Genomic DNA, 21,033 nt, shown 5'->3' on the forward strand with positions numbered 1-21,033 from the left:
AGATTATACACTCCTGGAGGACAAGGACTCTCTTGTTCACAGGTCAATTTGTTTCTAATAGCTGGGCCATAATAGACATTCAGTGAGTATTTTTGGATGATTAGCTAGCTCCACATCAACGTGCCTATCACTACAGCAACTGCCAAGTCTGCTTAGGACCATGACTGAGAACTCTAGGGGGTGCGTGCTGTCTATCCCCCTTTCTTACCCTCAAAACGATAACGATTTTGCTTATTTTAAAATGGTGGTCAGCAGCTTGTTAAGAGTAGCTGGATTATTAACTGATGAATTAAAGTCATCTTTGTTTTAAGCTATTTGGTTCTAAGGAAACATAACTATGGATTGGGATAGCACACAAGAAAGTTGAGGGACTTAATACATAGTACCTCAACTACCTTGAGTTGAAGTTCAGACTAATTTAAGTAAAGCTGACAGACAAAACTTTTAGTCTGGTGGAATATGATCCGTTTAGAAACATTATTCTGGCAAGAAAAGAAACCTCTATTAAGAAATGGCTTTCAGCACCTGCATCCTTTGTTTAGTTTCGGAAAAAAAGGCAGCCAAGACAACGAAGAAAGAGGCTTTTAGAATTCACGCTCCTTAGAGGTACCATGAAACACAGATCACCTACCAGATTAGTCCAACCAGGGGCAAAAGCTCATTTCTCAAGAAGTGTTTCAGGTTTTATAAGCAACAACTCTGAGACTGCATTAAAACGGCTAAGGAAACACACACACACACACCCCAGAAATTAAATAACTGACCTCACAGATATACATATTTCATTTTATAGTCCCATTTTTAAAAACTGTCAATTTATTTTTCTACCCAATTGAGTATCAGTGATATACAAAAGGATATAAACAGATCACCATATTTATAGGAAGACACACAGAACAATTACCAAGGAATAAACCCAGCAAAGTAACAAATTGTTGCTTATCCACGTCCGCTCAACTATACAAGTTTTTTAAAATTCTAGCACAGTGTCCCAGTTCTCTAGGAAAGAAGTTACGTGGATTTATACCTTCCATAAGGGTCAAGAAAACATTACAAGAGCTGATACAATCACGTTTTGTACTGACAGTCAGAGAAAGGCTTTTAAAGAACACCCTCTAATTTTCAGGCCAATGTATAGTATCAGTGGGTTCACAGGCAGGATGTGACTTCATCAAAGGAAATGGTTCTCTCCTCTTGCCGGCCTTCCTAAGATCCTCCTCCCTGTACACAGGCGAAGGAGCTCTCTTTCATAACAGGTGATCGAGCCATACCCTACTCCAACAGATGGTGTGTAGATTAACAACACAATGAGGAAAAGGAACTGACTTCCTTATCTACTAAATACAATCCAGATTTGGGGAAGCAGTTTCCAAATTTCCACCAGCCAGACATATAGTGAACTATACTGTGTACACAGCACGTCCTCTTGAGAAAAAATAGGGATGAACACATCAGAAATTTTCACATTGCTCATCAAATATACATTTGCCCAAAGTATATGGGAAATGATAAAAACCTAAACAAAGCCAGACATTTTATCTAAGTAAGTCAGAGTTTAAATTCTTCTTTATGGAAGCATAAGGTTAAGAGTTCTTTTCTCCCAAAATGCCTCAGCCAAGGAAAGCAGAGAATGGAATATAAGAAGTTCAATGGCTTTAAAACATGGAACTCAACAGTTCTCAGTCAACCTAGTCACAATTTTTTGGTCATCTGTAAGTAACTTCCACATTCAAAATTCAACTTTTACATTCAAAAAAGAGATCAACTCCACTTCAGATGCAAAAAAAAAAAAAAAAGGCAACTGCCTAAATACTCCAAACACTTGACAACTGGGAAACTGTCTCATAAAGATACTTTAAAGGCCAGCAGGATTCATTTATAATTTGGCATGTGCTGGTTGAAGGGCAACAAATAAATCAAGATATAATACATCAAGTAATCAGACAAATGGTAGACATATATACCACATTAAAGATTCATATACAATTCTGTGCTGACTTTAAAGAAAAAAATGGGGGACACTCGAGGGAAAAAATGGGAAAAGAATTACAAGGGAGCATTTCAGTCCAAAGTTAGTCCAGTGAATATCTACCAGTAGGATTTCCAATCTTTCACCTCCAAAGGTGATCTAATAAATTATAAAATTACCTACTCACTTTGGGGACATACAACATACTCCTAAGAACAGTAATCCCTCTGACATTTTGGTTTCACTTGCTGATTGATGACTAAGTTGTTTCTGGCTGCAAAGATTTTCCTAATATATTTTAATTAGCCAGTTAACAAAGCAAAGGTTGCTCCCTCTGTGAGGCCAATTAAGCTTTACAAAATAATTTGATCTAATGAAGATGAGGGAAGGAAAAAAAAGGGAAAGTTTCCTGGTGTTTCGTGCAAAACTTTTTCTCTCACTTGAAAAACTCGGCAATCACTTAATGTTTTGTTCCAGAAAATGAAAGCAAAACTAGTTGAGAAAATACCCATATGCTTATTGTTTACTAGCACGATACAAAATAAATTCATAGATGTTGGTCAATTGTCTTTCGAAAACCAAATGTGAATGTTTAATCTTGTAACTTAAGAACTGAATTTTTCCACATTCCTTTATATAGAGTTAGCATCTGTAAATTGAGACTTTTTTTGGACAATCATGCAAATTTAATTTGTCTCTGAAAACAAAAACACAACCTAACAGATTAACAAAATATGTCCTTCAGACAATATTTTCTGTGAAATTTTCTCCACTGTTACCCTTTTTATCCTTTAGCAAACAGAAACTACTCCAAAAAAGTTTATGTATTTTGAATTTACAGAGAGCTAAACTCTCAGGACGATTAGGAAGGAAGACTAGATCAAGTCAACCTATTTTATCAGTACCTTCTGAGCTGACTCTACTCCTCTCAAAAGTAAATTCTAAAAATTTTCTGGTTACTATTATTAAGCTATATAAGCTACAAACATTTCTACTGCCATAGATGCTTCTGTAAAATTGAATAAAGATTTTATTATGCCACACACACAAAAAGTAATCGGTACAGAAAAGGCAGTTTTCGGTTATTCTGTTGAGAATTTCTCTCCATGATTTCTCCCATTAAAGTATAGTTTTCAAAGCAACCACCACGACAAAGGAAGCATCTAATTAGTCCATTTTCTTCTGATCCAAGAATGCTGAACATTTACTGTCCCATCTGTAGTTGTATCAGCAGTGTAATGAACACAGTTTATATTACTTAACTATTCTTTGAACTCCAAGAACTGTTGAAGTCTTTTCTGATGTTCTGCAGATGCTTGCACAGCACTAAATGAAACATAAATTCAAAGCATAAGCTTTATTTTACATTAAGCATATTAAGTGAACCACAGAGCACAGAGTCAATATTTTTCAAAACAATTAAAAACGAATAGAAATCTTCACATATTTAGTACTTCTGAAAAAGCTGGATGAAAACCCTCCTTAATCTAATGAGGAGGAGGGCTTGCACTCAGTAACAGCATGCTTCTACCTTCTAAAAGACCAAAGCAAATTAAGACTGACAAGTGAAGGCATCAATTTTAACCTGCTCTGCTGTGGAACCTGCTGTGCAGTTCCAGGCCTTGCAGTAGATTTTCTGGATTTTATTATTTTATTTAAACCAGATTCCAACATTATCTTTGAGTTGTGGAGTATTTGAATTGCCTTTAATATAAAATCCTTTAAACTAAAATGTTTGGTTAAAACACAATAGACTCCACTAATCGTTTTCAAAGGTAATAGCTTGGTGGTTTAGATTTACGTTTCCCTTTGAACGTAAGTTATGTCTTAGAGGGGGAAACTGAGTTCTCTCCCCACCCTTGCCGCCACAAAAATACATTACCTGGACAAAAGCGGGGCAAATATATATATTGAAACTAGTATAAAACTTCCTTTTAAACTTTTGGGCAGAAATTGAATATACTGAAAAATTCTGGTTTTCTAGTTGTTGATAGTAATATACCATTACTGAATGATAAAATTCCAGGTAACTGAAGGTCGCCACTTTTAAAAGCGTCAAGTCTTATTATAATAATTTTGCTACAAATCATGCTAAAGCACCTTATACATTTACATCTCTCTGACTAACTGCACCATCTCAAGTGTATTTTACTGTTCAGACTCCCTCTAGGTGCCAGTGAGGTTGTCATTTCTCACTAAATGGCTCCGAACTTTTTCAAACACCAAGTCTACAGCTTTTCTCGTGACTCCCCTCTGCTAGCAGGCACTGTACTGTCTCTTACTGTTGTTTGTATTCTTGACTCTAACAGCAGTCTTCCTCTCATATTTTAATATGTTATAGGCTGGAAAACTAGCAAATCGAATTTGCCTAAATTAAGAGTAAATAGGTATTAAATGAATTTCTCCAATGCGTAACTGATCTGCGTTCATTTTCACACCTCAGACGTTTACTTCATTTATACCTGGTTCTCAGAGGTGAAGTTTTGGGGAATGAATAAACCAGGTATGATACAGTAATAATAGTTATTGTCACAACAATATATAATGTAGTGTGGGCTTTACAGATGTAGGATCCCATTTTATCTCTCTTAACAGCAAATGAAACAAACTGGAATGGATAACATACCCTTTTCATAGGAGGGTAAACAGTATCAGAATGGTTTCCAGAGGTTTGTAGATAGAATTCTAGGGTCAGAAAGATTTGAGTCTAAATGCTGGTTCTGCAACTTACTACCTGCATAATCTCAGGCCAGTTACTTAAATCAATAGGTAACTTGCCCACAACTACAGATAGTCAATAATGTAACCAGGCATATATCCAAATGTTTTAATTCCAAATCTAACTTTTACTATACCATTCTGTCCTGTATTTGTACAAAATAGTCTCTACTGACCTCATCAATTTTGGTACATGTATAAAAATATGGCTCTTCTCAAAGGAAAGAAACTAAGGCAGAGTTTCATTCTCATAATTTTTTTAACAGTCATCTCCCTTTCTTATCTAAGTTTACATCTTAAAGGGAGTCCAGTATTGTATAGGGTAAGAAGGTGGAATTTTAAGAGGAAGAAAGACCTGATTTCAGGTTCATGTTCTAACACTGACTAGACTACGCTATTAGGCGAGTTCTTAATCCCTCCAAGTCTGTTTCCATATCTATACAATACGATAATCTCTACACCCCAAAGGCTCTTTGAGAAGAGTAAGTGAAAATGCGAGTGTATTGTCTAGAACAGCACTGTGCAACAGAACTTTCTGCAATGATGGAAATGTTTTATACCTAAGCTGTCCAATATGGTAGCCACTAGCTATGTGCAGTTATTGAGGACCTGAAATGTGGCCAATGTAAGTGACAAACTGGATTTTCAATTTTATTTAACTTTAATTAATTTAAATTTAAATAGCAAGGGGGCTTCCCTGGTGGCGCAGTGGTTGAGAGCCCGCCTGCTGATGCAGGGGACACGGGTTCGTGCCCCGGTCCGGGAATATCCCACATGCCGTGGAGCGGCTAGGCCCGTGAGCCATGGCCGCTAAGCCTGTGCGTCCGGAGCCTGTGCTCCGCAATGGGAGAGGCCACAACAGTGAGAGGCCCGCGTACCACACACACAAAAAAAATTTAAATAGCAATACATGGCTATCACATTGGAGAGTGCAGATCTAGAAGCACTCAATAAATAGATTTTTTTTTGGTTTGTTTTTAAACAAATGAATAAACTTCTTAAGGAGAGCGGATCTACAACTCTTCTGTATTCCCGCACAGAACCAAAGTGTTCCAAAAAAACTTGCTGCTGCTGCTACCTTATGTATGTGTTGACATGTATGTCATATGCTTTATGTATGTGCCTCATGGAAGTAAAAGGAAATACACTACTGCTTCTAAAAGCAAGTGGTTTGAGGAAGTTCTAAACTACTTATTGATTGCATACAGAAAAGAACAGAGCAATCTCTTATATCTTTTAAAGTTTATTTATAATTATGACAGAAATAATTTAGTTAATAAACTAGTATCCCTTACACTGCCTAGGTAGATTATTTCATGAAAAGAAAGCAGTAAACATCAATGAAACTAAATATACACAGGTCTGGCATTTGTGGTTTTCTTTCTGGTTCCGTTTCTGAAGGTGGTATGATCTATCATTGCTTTTCCAGCACGATTCACAAAGCACCAAGGACTCATTTATGGAATACTCTCCTCACCCCAAGTCTTAGTTTGCTGACCAAGATGTAATAACAGAATTATTTTTAATATGCTTTTCTGGAGAAGAAAATATCATTTTGCCTTTTTTCTCCCTTAAGGATATTTTAGTAATTAAAAAAAAAATATATAATTACATTTGCTGCTTTTATAACTTTCTATCCTCTTTTTTACCCATTTGAAAGAAGGCCCCAAAGCTTATATGATAGGCCAAATTTTAAAATGTAAATATTAAATCTAAATCCAAGCTGTTAGTTCCCAGTAGGAATCATGAAGGTCCCAAAAGAATACTTTCAACTTATGAGCCTTTATAATTCTCATGCCTGTTTCTCAGGTGAACTCCTGAGAGTGAATTATCGTGGAACAAAAACAGGTAAACTTACTTCAGATGTTCACCAAATGTAGTAGTTATTCTATAGATGGCAGTTTTTAGTGATGCTCTAAAGGCAAATCTTAATGTTTTATAAGAAGTGTCCACTAGGCTTCCTGAAATCCGAGGTGGTTTACTGGAAGCATGAGGAAGCTTGAAGTACTTATCAACTGCCTACATCAAGAAAGAAAGAAAACACGTTAGTTCAGACTATCAAGAAAGCCAATTTAGTCCAAAGGATTAAAGAGATTTCATTTCAGATAGATAGATACAGACACACACACACACACACACACACACACACACACACACACACAGAGACATATAATATTTATTTTGGATCACAGTCAAAACAATTTGAAAAACAGGGAGTAGAGGTTCAGCCACTTCAGCAGTTACCAGGGAAAAGTCCACATCTGTCCTCTAAAAAGCAGTTATACTTCAACAGCCTTGAAAATGCAAAACTGGGAAGTGAAACACAGATATCCTACTCTGCTTATAATGTATGACAGACGGGTAAGAGCATCTTTATTATAAATCTCAGCCCAAAAAAAGACCAAACTTTATACTTTACAAGGGTAAGGTTATTTACTATACTAGTTTATCTTCCTTTACAATTCTAGCTGATAAAGTACCTATGAGCAAGAATAGGTGGGAAGAGAACTCACAAGTGAAACTGATTTTATTTATAGTTGATAGTATGAGATTTAAGTATAACTTTTAAAAGCCAAAGGTAAATATTATAATTTTTAAATGCTATAAACTATATTAAGAGAAAGGAGAAGACTGAGAAGTATAAGCATGTCAATCTACTACAGGAAAGATAATGTCTAAAGTGACAAGAAGTAATAATATAAGTCTATTATTTATAGTTACAGATGTAAGCACCAAAAAAGTACTTAAAACTATAGTTAAAAGGATTTCTGCCATCATGTTTTTAATTTCAAGAGCTCTTACGAGGGGAAAGCAGGGGTGGGGGTGGTGGTGGGATGAATTGGGAGATTGGGACTGACATATATACACTATTATGTATTAAATAGATAACTAATAAGAACCTGCTGTGTAAAAAATAAATAAAAATTTTAAAAAGAGCTCTTTATGTCATTTGAGTGATCCTTTTTACTTCAGCATACTATTTTTGTTTCAAGGCTGCAATACCGCTTTTATTTCTGAGGATTTTGGTGATTTTTGTTATGTTTTTGGTTGTTTGTTTGTTTTATAGTTTCTTCCAAGCTACTTTTCTTCTCTTTCCTTCTTCTGGTCTGTATCTTCTGTATTGGATACTTTCTTCAAAATCTAGTGATCTTTGGCTCATGACTGAGAGTGGGACCTCCTAAAGAGCTGACCGAAAGCTCTGAGTACTGGAGATTATTGACCACAGCTTTGAGTACACAACTGGAGATTACTGACAGCTTCACAATAGGTGATCTGCGTGGACTTTTTTGGGGATAAGTGCTCAACTCAGTAACTTTAGATCTTTCTTCTTGGTTTGATCAGAGTTCCCAAAGAAAAGTCTTCCAGTACCCTGTCTGGGGGGCTTGGTCCCCAGTGCTCAGGGAAGCCAAGTGGTGAACAGAGCTATGGAGCACACCTCTACGCTTTTTAGTAGAGTACCCACAACTGTGAACTCTCCCAGTCCAGAGACCCAGTGCTCTACTCTCTCTGAGGATGAACCTCGACTTCTGCTGGAATGAGGGAGAAGCACCACCTAGGAAAATCTAGGGATCTAACTGGTTTTCAAACAGCTCTCACCCAAACCTCCCTGTTCTGGTACCTGTCCCTTCACCCTTGGTTCCAGAGGATCTTGGTGCTTGCCCCACTAACAACTTCAGATTTGCCTCTGGAATCTGCTAAGTTAGTTATCTCAACCATCTGCTGTCCAGCTTTGAAGACTTTGTTGCTGTTGTCTCCTCTCCTATTTATGGATTTACGTTTGTTTTTTTTTAAAATAAATTTAGTTATTTATTTTTGGCTGCACTGGGTCTTTGTTGCTGTGCGCAGGCTCTCTCCAGTTGTAGCGAGCGGGAGCTACTCTTTGTTGCAGCGTGAGGGCTTCTCATTGAGGTGGCTTCTCTTGTTGCGGAGCACGGGCTCTAGGCGTGTGAGCTTCAGTACTTGTGGCATGTGGGCTCAGTAGTTATGGCTTGTGGGTTCTAGAGCACAGGCTCAGTAGCTGTGGTGCATGGGCTGAGTTGCTCCATGGCATGTGGGATCTTCCCAGATCAGGGCTTGAACTCGTGTCCCCTGCACTGGCAGGCGGATTCTTAACCACTGCGCCACCAGGGAAGGCCCTGGATTTATGTCTTTTTAAAAGTCCTTTTACTGTAGTTTAGCAGAGTTTAGGGGTAAGGAACAAGACCTGATGTGTGTGTTCAGTCTGCCATGATAACTGCAAGTCTAAACATTTATTCTCTCAACAGTAACTTATAAGAGGGATTCCCAAGACTGGGACAAACTTGAGATAATTTTAGGCAGTATGGGAGATGGTATCCAATGACATATTTAAGCAACATTAAATAACACTGAATCATACTGGAAAAGTTACTTCCTTTTCAATTTTCTCGTAAACCTTCTTATTAACATTCAGTATACCAGCAAAATCATCATCATCATTTACACCTGGATCCAGTGGACCCTTTATTTAAAAATCTATTTTTATTTATTTATTTTTGGCTGCGTTAAGCCTTTGTTGCTGCACGTGGGCTTTCTCTAGTTGCAGCGAGCGGGGGCTACTTTTTGTTGCGGTGCGTGGGCTCCTCATTACTGTGGCTTCTCTTGTTGTGGAGCATGGGCTCTAGGCGCAGGGCTTCAGTAGTTGTAGCAAGTGGGCTCAGTAGTTGTGGCTCGTGGGCTCTAGGGCGCAGGCTCAGTAGTTGTAGCGCATGGGCTTAGTTGCTCCGCGGCATGTGGGATCTTCCCGGAACAGGGCTCAAACCCGTGTCCCCCGCATTGGCAGGCGGATTCTTAACCACTCTGCCACCAGGGAAGCTCCCCTTTTTTTTTTTTCCAGTGGACCTTTTTTATAGTTTAGTTTTTTTACAAAAAATTTACAGAAATAAGAATGACAGGATAATGTAAAATAACTTTATAGAAGTTTAAATAAGATTATAAACATATTTTCCAGGTTTTGAAGATATATACATCTGAAATAGGCAGTCTTTTGAATGCAACTAGCTGCTTATCAGCTATCATGAATAAACGTGGAACACAGCCATCTTGCAATACTGATTTCAAACTGAAGATATATCTCCAACAGGTTCTAGTTTATCATTACTTCTGATTCTTTTTCTTGCATCTGCACATCAAAATACAATATTTTAAAAAACTTTTGACAGCTCATAATATTGTTGAAGACTTCAGCCATTTTCTTTGTACCCTAATTGTGCAAAACATTTTCATTCTTAGGTTTATAAAGATGAACTGAAATGATGAATCAAATATAAAAATATTTTATTGTACATGACTTTTTTCATTTCAGTATCACCTATTTCCTTCCACTTTTTTGTTTATTAATTAATTAACTTATTTATTAATTATTTATTTCTGGCTGCGTTGGGTCTTCATTGCTGCCCATGGGCTTTCTTTAGCTGCTGCGAGCGGGGGCTACTCTTCGTTGCGGTGCGCAGGCTTCTCATTGCAGTGGCTTCTCTTGTTGTGGAGCACGGGCTCTAGGCACACGGGCTTCAGCAGTTGTGACTAGCGGGTTCTAGAGCGCAGGCTCAGTAGTTACGGCACATGGGCTTAGTTGCTCTGCAGCATGTGGGATCTTCCCAGACCAGCACTCGAACCCGTGTCCCCTGCGTTGGCAAGCAGATTCTTAACCACTGCACCACCAGGGAAGTCCTCCCATCACTTTTTTTTTTTTGCAGTACGCGGGCCTCTCACTGTTGTGGCCTCTCCCGTTGCAGAGCACAGGCTCAGTGGCCATGGCTCACGGGCCCAGCTCCTCCGCGGCATGTTGGATCTTCCCGGACCGGGGCATGAATCCATATCCCCTGCATCGGCAGGTGGACTCTCAACCACTGTGCCACCAGGGGAGCCCCCTCCCATCACTTTTGAATACACCTTTGTGTACCTTCAGCATGTAACCACTTAAGAACCATGTAAATTTCCAGAGTGCTGTCTCTCCACATTCATCTTCTGATTTATCTAAATAATTATTTAACATATTGGCAATTTTCTTCCTTTTACCATCATCGGTGGTAAATTTTAAAAATCTGAACTAGCAACTGCATTCAATGAAAGCTTAAAAAAAAAAACTGTAAAGATGTGTGTTCAGACTATATAACTTTTCTTCAAAGATGATACAATATTATATGATTTCATCATTCTTCTGTTTTCTTATTGGTCTTTTTTACCACAATTGGAATAACTGATGAGTAATGATGAAATAATTCCTGGGATGATCAAATAGCAAGTTGTTTCAAGATACTGGAAATGTAAAATCACTAGGATTTCATAATACCTCTTGGATTTTACAAGGGTCCAAAGGATAACTGTAAAACAGTGAATTCTGTTCGACTGTTTTCTCTTTGTTCTTTGAAAGACCTCTAAGAAAGAATAAAAGTCATAGAATATCAATCCTTACAAATAACTGGAATAGCTCACAAATAAATACAAAAATTAAATTGAGTCCAGCAGACCCTAATGGTATAAAAGTTACATTGGGGAAGAAAGTCTTAGTTTGGAGGTAATGTGTCCTTAACACATCTCTAATTCTCTCTAATCTCCTTTTGTAGCAAAGGACAAGAAGGCTTCAGGTTCAGGGATTTGAGCAAACAGTATGTAGCCAGAGCTTAAAATTATTGTCTTTTCTCACTCTAATTGTCTTCTCCTAAATACTGAAATCCAAGAAGCACTGGGACTTCCCTGGTGGTCCAGTGGTTAAGAATCCTCCTTCCATGTGGAACATATATACAATGGAATACTACTCAGCCATAAAAAGGAACGAAACTAGGTCATTTTTAGAGACGTGGATGGACCTAGAGACTGTCATACAGAGTGAAGTAAGTCAGAAAGAGAAAAACAAATATCGTATCTTAATGCATATATGTGGAATCTAGAAAATGGTACAGGTGAACCGGTTTGCAAGGCAGAAATAGAGACAGAGATGTAGAGAACAAACGTATGGACACCAAGGGGGGAAAGCAGGGGTTGGGGGGTGGTGTTGGTGGGATGAATTGGGAGATTGGGACTGACATATATACACTAATATGTATAAAATAGATAACTAATAAGAACCTGCTGTATAATAAAAATAAAATAAAATTCAAAACAAAAAAGAAATCCGCCTTCCAATACAGGGGACACGGATTCGATCCCTGGTTGGGGAACTAAGATCCTACATGCCGCGGGGCAACTAAGCTTGTGTGCCACAACTACTGAGCCCGCGCTCCACAACTAGAGAGAAGCCTGCACACCACGAAGAAGAGCCCGCATGCTGCAATGAAGACCCGATGCAGCCATAAGTAAGTAAGTAAGTAAATAAATAAATAAATAAATAAAAGGAGGTTAAGAAATGCATGCTCCTGCCAAGCCCTCACAGAGGTAATTTGATATGGCGGGAAGCAAAGGACTTCAGGTCTAAAAGCCTGGTTTTCAAATTTACTCGACCATTTATTGGCAAGATCTTGATTAAGTCATACCGACAGATACAGTCTTTTTGAGAGAGCCTCAGTCATGCAAAGTAAGTCTTATTCTAACTTTATGGGAGTGTTACAAAAATTAAAGAAAGAGCATTTCTTTTGGAGTACTACACAGATATTAGGTAAAGTAGCATAGGATTCTAGAGAAACAAAGAATGGACTGTGACTTGTAGAAGAGTATTGGTCAAGGGTCTCTGGGCCTTCAAACCCATAGTTCTGGCCCTCAAGAACATTCCTTTCCTTTTCCCCATTCTTCCTTCTAACTTCTGTTATCACTTCCTCAGGGAGGCCTTTAATGACTTCATACTTCCTTTCAATCTCCTATTCACAAGACTAGCTTAGACTTGCCTGTTTTATGTTCTCTGATCATCCTGCATTTTTGCATACTGTGGCACTTATTACAATTGTAGTTACTTATTTGTATGATTTTCTATTTTATAGTCTGTAAGCTCCTGGAGGGCAGGTACCATGTATGCCTTTTCTCATTCTATATCATAACACATGGTAAACCATTTGATAATTAACATTTACTGGATGAATGGATATGTGAATAGCATAAAGGTCAACTCCAATATTCCAAGTATATCAAAATTTGACCTTCAGATGATAAGGCAAAAAATAAAATAGACAGAGCTGATATCCCACCATCAAGGTGACAATGACTTTTCAAAGACTTGAAGGCTTTCTGAAAACTTTAAAAAGTACTTTTTTTTTTTTTTTTTTTTTTTTTTGCGGTACGCGGGCCTCTCACTGTTGTGGTCTCTCCCACTGCGGAGCACAGGCTCCGGACGCGCAGGCCCAGCGGCCATGGCTCACGGGCGCAGCCGCTCCACGGCATGTGGGATCCTCCCGGACCGGGGCACGAACCCGCGTCCCCTGCATCGGCAGGCGGACTCTCAACCACTGCGCCACCAGGGAAGCCCTAAAAAGTACTTTTAAAGATGAAAAAGTTCTGGAGCTAGATGATGGTTGATGGTTAAACAACAATGTGACTGTACTTAACGACATAGAAATGTACACTAAAAGATAGTTAAAATGGTAAATGTTACGTTATGTGTATTTTAACACAATTTAAGAAAAATTTGTTTTGATTAAAAAACCACTCTAGGGGCTGCCCTGGTGGCGCAGTGGTTGAGAATCCGTCTGCCGCTGCAGGGGACACAGGTTCGTGCCCCAGTCCGGGAAGATCCCACATGCCGCAGAGTGGCTGGGCCTGTGAGCCACGGCTGCTGAGCCTGCGCGTCCGGAGCCTGTGCTCCACAACGGGAGAGGCCACAACAGTGAGAGGCCCGTTTTCCGCAAAAAAAAAAAACACTCTAGGGGCTTCCCTGGTAGCGCAGTGGTTGAGAGTCCACCTGCCGATGCAGGGGACACGGGTTCGTGCCCCAGTCCGGGAAGATCCCACATGCCACAGAGCGGCTGGGCCCGTGAGCCATGGCCGCTGAGCCTGCACGTCCAGAGCTTGTGCTCCGCAACGGGAGAGGCCACAGCAGTGAGAGGCCCGCGTACCGCAAAAAAAAAAAACCACTCTACCATTTTGGTCCCCAACCTTTATAAGGACCCTTTTTAAAGATTATATATATATGTAGACATGTACACATATATATGTATACGTAGTGGAATTCCACAGGATAGTAGTTTTTCTCCATCCACTAATGTAGGAAATAATGCTTTTAAGTGAATTTCTATTTTAATTAACCAAAACAGCATGTAAAAACCTCTGAAAAATAGCTATAAATATGTCAGACAAACATTAATTACTCAGATGACGGCAATATATGTGTGGATTCATGAACCTGTTGTGATACTTGGAATCTCCCAGGAGGGCCTGGCCCACTATTAGGAACAACTGTCCTAGGATATCCATCCCTCCACGGCTTGCCCTCTGAATGATCTGAAGAATGAAAGGCTTCCCCTTTCCTATTTTCTCTTTAATGATTCACAGTGATATGGCTTTTTTATTGATAGTGAAAAATAAAACAAAAGAACAGAACAGTTCCATACAATTTTCCTTAGTAACATCCAGAAGCCTGTATTTTATAACTTGCCTTAAATTCTAAGAGATACTTAGAACTTATTCTCGTTATTAAGAGCAAGTATCCCTCCTACATCACAGAACATAAAACCAAAAACATGTAACAGGGCTCGTATGAGTCTCATGACATCCCTGCCTCTCAAAATGAAGGGGCTTGGGACTATTATAATTAACCCATTACATCAGAACTGTCACTCAAATCAGGCCCCAGAACAGAAGCTTTTGCCCACCAAACCAACCATGAAGCTATCCAGCAGTCATCAAACAAGCATTTAATAAGTGCCTGTCATTTGCCAGGTACCAGGTCAGATGCTAGGAATACAGAATTAAGACAAGGTCCCTGCCTCTGCTCTGACTAGAGACAATAAAAGTAAAGAGACAGGGCTTCCCTGGTGGCGCAGTGGTTGAGAGTCTGCCTGCCGATGCAGGGGACACGGGTTCGTGCCCCGGTCCAGGAAGATCCCACATGCCGCGGAGCAGCTGGACCTGTGAGCCATGGCCTCTGAGCCTGCGCGTCCGGAGCCTGTGCTCCGCGACGGCAGAGGCCACAACAGTAAGAGAACCGTGTACCGCAAAAAAAAAAAAAAAGTAAACATACAATTAAAATGCAGTATAATAAAGTGATGAAATGGGGATTACAGGGCAGAGCCAGAGAAAAGAAAAATGTGTTCTAAGCAAAGAAGGAAAGAAGAAGCATCATATACAGAGTTAGAGTCTGGTTAAGAAAATAAAATATATTTGGGGGGGAAATGGAATAGTCCATCGTGGTTATTAGAGTAGAGGGCTTATAGGAAGAACAGGATAGTGACTAAAGTCAGAATGAAGGATCCCTGTTAATAAGAGGAGCAAAAGGCCATAGTAATAATTCAGGTCAGAAATGCCAAGGGCTGAAGTGAGGCTGAAGCAGGAGGGATGGGCAAGAGAAAGGGTGGGTGGTTGATATGGGATTGATCCCTTAGAGTTTTGCCACATGGGTGCAACTGAAGGACATGGCAACAAGGAGTTGAAGAACAGGTAACAAGGACCTAATGAAACTTGGAAGCTTTTGCACAGCAAAGGAAACCATAAACAAGACGAAAAGACAACCCTCAGAATGGGAGAAAATATTTGCAAATGAAGCAACTGACAAAGGATTCATCTCCAAAACATACAAGCAACTCATGCAGCTCAATATCAAAAAAACAAACAAACCAAGCCAAAAATGGGCAGAAGACCTAAATAGACATTTCTCCAAAGAAGATATACAGATTGCCAACAAACACATGAAAGAATGCTCAACATCATTAATCATTAGAGAAATGCAAATCAAAACTACAATGAGATATCATCTCACACCGGTTAGAATGGCCATCATCAAAAAATCTACAAACAATAAATGCTGGAGAGGGTGGGGAGAAAAGGGATCCCTCTTGCACTGTTGGTGGGAATGTAAACTGATACAGCCACTATGGAGAACTGTATGGAGGTTCCTTAAAAAAACTAAAAATAGAACTACCATACGACCCAGCAATCCCACTACGGGGCATATACCCTGAGAAAACCATAATTCAAAGAGTCATGTACCAAAATGTTCACTGCAGCTCTATTTACAATAGCCAAGACATGGAAGCAACCTAAGTGTCCATCAACAGATGAATGGATAAAGAAGATGTGGCATATACATATAATGGAATATTACTCAGCCATATAAAGGAATGAAACTGAGTTATTTGTAGTGAGGTGGATGGACCTAGAGACTGTCATACAGAGTGAAGTAAGTCAGAAGGAGAAAAACAAATACCGTATACTAACACATATATATGGAATCTAAAAAAAAAAAAAAAAAAGGTCATGAAGAACCTAGGGGCAAGATGGGAATAAAGACACAGACCTACTAGAGAATGGATTTGAGGTTATGGGGAGGGGAAGGGTAAGCTGGGACAAAGTGAGAGAGTGGCATGGACATACATACACTACCAAATGGAAAATAGATAGCTAGTGGGAAGCAGCTGTATAGCACAGGGAGGTCAGCTTGGTGCTTTGTGACCCCCTAGAGGGGTGGGATAGGGAGGGTGGGGTGGAGGGAGATGCAAGAGGGAAGAGATATGGGGACATATGTATATGTATAGCTGATTCACTTTGTTATAAAGCAGAAACTGACACACCATTGTAAAGCAATTATACTCTAATAAAGATGTTAAAAAAAAAAAATTGGTAACAAAATGGTTGAAGTGACAGACTATAAGGTCTAAGCTGGATAGGGAAAGACATATGTGTAGCTAGGAGGGAGCCGAAAAACAAAGGAAGTGAAAATATTGACAAAGACAAAGTGTACAGAAGAAGCAAGGGCATAAGAGGCTGTGCTTGGGGGGCCTCTTACATGGGCCCACAGATCTATGGATAGGATTCAGGGCGCAAGAACTCTGGGATAAAAATTACATGCTTATCTTTACTAAGCTCTAATTAAAAATTAGCATTTCTTTCAATTATGAAACAGTAAATCACAATAGCATTAGCAATTCCTGTGACTTTGCCACCACAGATATCATCAATATCTTCATATCACATTACTATTGCAATTATCTGAAATACCATTCATCATATCACTACTTCAAAGTGATGGGTTAGTAGACTCACTGATAGATCTCGTTATTTAATGCATTAATTAAAAAGCACACATTACTGTATCATAGATTTAATACTTTCATAATTGTATTCTAATATAATTGATTTCCTTTTTAATCCTAAGGACTTTATTTTATGTATTTAAGAACATTATTCTGAGAAAAAGTCCATGGGCTTCATCAGACTGTTAAAGGGACCTTTGGCACAAAAACATTTAAGGACTCTGACTTAGAGGGTAGAATCCTGGAATTTTAAGCTTTGGAGGTGGAGAATTCAGGGGATGATGAGGCCTGGATGATGGTCAAAGGCTGACACTGATGGGTATGTAAAAGACTGGTGAGGAGGTCAAGGTGTGGGACAAATATCCACGTGGACACTGAATTACTCACTACAGTCAACCTCAGGATATGGGGTGGGAAAGACTGCAAGGCAGTTTGCAAAATCTGATGCCTGCAGAGCATGACCAAAAGGCCGACTGTGATGTGGCCTAGGGGAGAACAGATGCCAGAAGCCTCACACTAGGAAGGCTTTTTATACTCAGAAGCAAAGTATCAAATCACTGGTCCTGTTCTTTGTTCCATTTACCTCTTCTCAACTCTCAAAAACATGCCTCTGCCTCTTTCTACTCTGCCCCTCAACAGTATCCTCCATTCAACTCCTCTGTTTCAAAGTAAATAGGGCCTGACCCTTCGACAAATCTATAATTCTTATCTTCCCAATCAATCAAAGGTAGGAATGACTATAACCAAATAAACAAATTGCTTTCCTTGTCATACCTACCCATAGCCAACTATGAAGAATTAGGAATTCTGATGGTGGGGAGGTGAAAAGAAAGTAACTTTGGTGCAGAATACCTTGAGGGCAGTGTGATCCTTGTGAAATCAGTTCCGTTTCAACCACCATTTTTTTTTTAATGAAACAGAATGGAAAGCATTAGAATGCAGAGCACATAATAAAAGGTAAGCACTCTTCTAAGAATCTTTTGTTTCTTGTTACACCCACACACCTCTATATTCTGAGTCTAATGTAAATGTACTAGATCATGGTCTAAAAAGTTTGAAAGCCACGGTTCTAAGGGTAGAGCCATTCTCTCTAAAGAGAACCTTATGTAAAAATAAAAGCCCAGGAGAAGATAATAGACAAGTTCAGAGAGAATACAGGATGTGGATCTGCAGCTTTCCCTGGGGTCTACTACACTGCTAATGCCCTGCAATCAGCTCACATTCAAGTCCCAGCTCTGCCACTAACAAGACGTGTGTGTGAGACCTGAGGTAAGTCCCTGCACTACCGAGCCCCTCTCATGTGCAAAACAGGGCCAAAACACCTCCATCTCACTTCACAAGATAGATCTGAGGTTCAAAATAAATAATGATAAGAAATCACTCTGTAGACTATGGAACATTCTACTGTAGTTTTATTTTAAACTACATAGCAAGAGTGATTAAAAAAAAACTATGCTATGTACCAAAGAGATGCCCAAATCATGGTTACCCTATTGTGTGGTTAGACAAGCCAAATATTAGAAGTCGTGGAGAAATAGTAGGAAATTCTTTCTTTAGAGAAAGGCAGCTGGGAAAAGAACCCAAATAATAAAACTACCCATGTGTATAAACATGTCTCAAATAACATACATGAGAAAGTGGGCACAAAGAGGACTCAGAGTGAAGAAAAAAAAAAATCACTGGTTTTGATGGGTAAGACTTTCTAAGAGGTAAAATGAATTGAGATTTGAAGAAAGGAACAGTAAAGCCTGTTTTCTCTTCGTATCTTAAATTGTTTCCCAAGACCCAAAGATGCACCAGTTTATTATCCTTTAAGCCTAGTTCAGTAACACTCCTCCAGAAAACCTATACAACACACAAGCCCCTACCTCTAAATGCTCCTAGCCCTCAGTGTTTATATTCCTCATCTGACATACAACTAATATTATAAGGCAGTGTAAAACATATCACCCAACATGAAGTTAGGAAAGGCAGCCTAATGGAAAACAAGAAGCATACGTTTTATTTTTCTTCCTTTAAGTCTAGGACTAAAAAGACCTGGTAGTTTAAAACTATGCACCCAGCCTGAAAACAGGAATCTGCTGGCCCCAGCTCTATCTTCTTAAGCCTCTGGCCAATAGGTAACTTCTTATCTGCAGGGTAACTTAACTTCAAGTCACTTTCAGTGGCTACAAATTATGTAAGGATGCAATCTTATAGCACTGAACAGAATTCCAATATCCTAAATAATCTGATTAATATCAGAGGTATATCCTACAGGTTTAGTATACTTTCTTTCTTTGTTACAATACAATTATTACTTATAAATGAATTAAAAGTTTATCTTCCTAGTTTCTCTTAGATTGTAAGTGCCTGAGGGTGAGAATAGTACCATTATTTTGACTTCCAACATATGTTTGTTGCTTAATGTGATACGTAAGAAACAAAGTGAAAAAGCTGGGCAGGGGGAGGGGACAGGACCTCTACTCCACCCAACCCACATATTGCCTACCTCTTGTAGCGTCAACAAAGTATTAAGAATAGCTGGTAGTGTAGTCTGGACAACTCCAAATCTATCTTCTGTAAATGATGCTGCTACTAAGTGAGACAGACCTCAAGTGGAAAAGAAGAAAAAAGTTAAAAGCGAATCAAAATTAGGCAAATCTACTTGCAATACGTCTATTTGGGAAAGGATTAATATTCTGAATGCATAAAAAAACTTCTAAATAAAAAAAGAGGGAGTAATACAATAGAAAAATAGGCAAAGACTGGAAAAGGCATGGAAAAAGTGCTCAACTGCAACAGTCTTGAATAAGATGACAGTCTCTGCCTTACGTTCTAGTAGGAAAAAGAATTTTTTAAAATAATATTGTGTTTGATAGTGATAAGTGCTAAGAAAACAAAGCATGATAAGGGTGACAGCTGTGAGGATACTTTTCATAGGGTGGTCAGGAAAGGCCCCTCTGAGGAAGTATCATTTAAGCATTGAGAAGGCAGTATCTGTAAGATGAAAAGAAATAGTTCTTCAGGAACTAGATTTTCATATTTAACCTAAGCTAAATATGGTTAAACATGCTATGTCAACGTAAGTTGACGGTTAAAAAACAATCTATTAATTGCAGTTTTTTTGAAATAGAGAAAGAGAGGCAAGAACCCCAGGCTCAGTTTATCCACTTATATACAAGGAAAATTTCTGCCTAAATTAAAATACACCTAAATATCTAAGAAAAATGATCTATATAAAACAGAGAAATAACAATGTATCTGAATATTCAAAGATTGAGATCGAAGTCCAGAACTGATCTTTCACGGATTATACTTCAATATTTAACTAATAAAGAAATCATAGTTGCAGTTCACTGAGATTGCTTACCTTCTAATGCCCAAATATGCATTTGGGCATCTGAAAAAACAGCCTGAATGGAGGCCTCTGGGTGCTACAAATACAATACAGACATTTAAGTAAGTTCCCCTGAAATGATAATTTCATCTAATCAATTATGTAGACTATAACAATAAATATTTCACAGCTGCCTCTGAAGAATTTTAAAACCTGAAATTGTTACACAGTATGATTTAACTGCAATAAAGCATTCTGCTACCAACTCATTGTGTGACCCTTGCCAAGTCTCTAAATCTCGATGGGCCTCAGTTTCTCATTTACAATAAGAGTTGAATAAATAATAAATATATTCAACTCAACCCACCTCAGGGGATTAGCATAGAGATCACTTAAGAGAAGCGTTAAGAATGATCTTTTTTTTTAAACAAAAGAATTGCCTAAATACATATTACCTCTCTTAAATCGTCTGCCCTCAATCCCACTGCAAAGAAAAACCACCCAACCTTCTTTAATACAGCAAGGTATTGTGGTGTGGAGCAATAATTGGCCCGTGTAAATGGTGGATTTCATAATACACCCAATGAAGCCTACTAAGTACAACAGCATGTTACACGTCCCAACATTAAGTAGCAGTGTCTACAACTCCTTATCATACAACAGATCCACTTGCAAAATTAGAATCAAAAGCAGCCCTTCACTTCCAAGGAAAAAGGAGATCTTATCTTGTTCAGCCTCTGCTCTGCCACTTACTGGCTATGTGCCCTTAGGCTAGCTACTTGACCCCTCTGAGCCTCAGGTTTCCTTATCTGTAAAATGAGGACAAAAAGACAACTCACAGGAATGCTGTTAGATTAAATGAGGGAACTTAAGTGAAAAGAGCACCGCATACAGAA

At 38.8% G+C, this 21,033-nt stretch overlaps 1 protein-coding gene across 1 annotated transcript in view; it reads right to left on the bottom strand.

The window, feature by feature from the left end:
- Positions 1 to 780: 780 nt before the first annotated feature.
- NDC1 (NDC1 transmembrane nucleoporin) overlaps positions 781 to 21,033 on the bottom strand; it is a 48,685-nt gene continuing 28,432 nt past the window's right edge. Inside the window, exons 15-18 of the mRNA XM_067726210.1 lie at positions 20,171 to 20,234; positions 19,310 to 19,410; positions 6,546 to 6,706; positions 781 to 3,295 (exon numbers count right to left, since the gene is read on the bottom strand). Of these exons, the coding sequence (XP_067582311.1) occupies positions 3,232 to 3,295; positions 6,546 to 6,706; positions 19,310 to 19,410; positions 20,171 to 20,234 (390 nt within the window). The 3' untranslated portion in view covers positions 781 to 3,231. The remainder of the gene's footprint in view (positions 3,296 to 6,545; positions 6,707 to 19,309; positions 19,411 to 20,170; positions 20,235 to 21,033) is intronic.

This window comes from Pseudorca crassidens, chromosome 2, assembly GCF_039906515.1.
Source record: "Pseudorca crassidens isolate mPseCra1 chromosome 2, mPseCra1.hap1, whole genome shotgun sequence".
NCBI lineage: Eukaryota > Metazoa > Chordata > Mammalia > Artiodactyla > Delphinidae > Pseudorca > Pseudorca crassidens.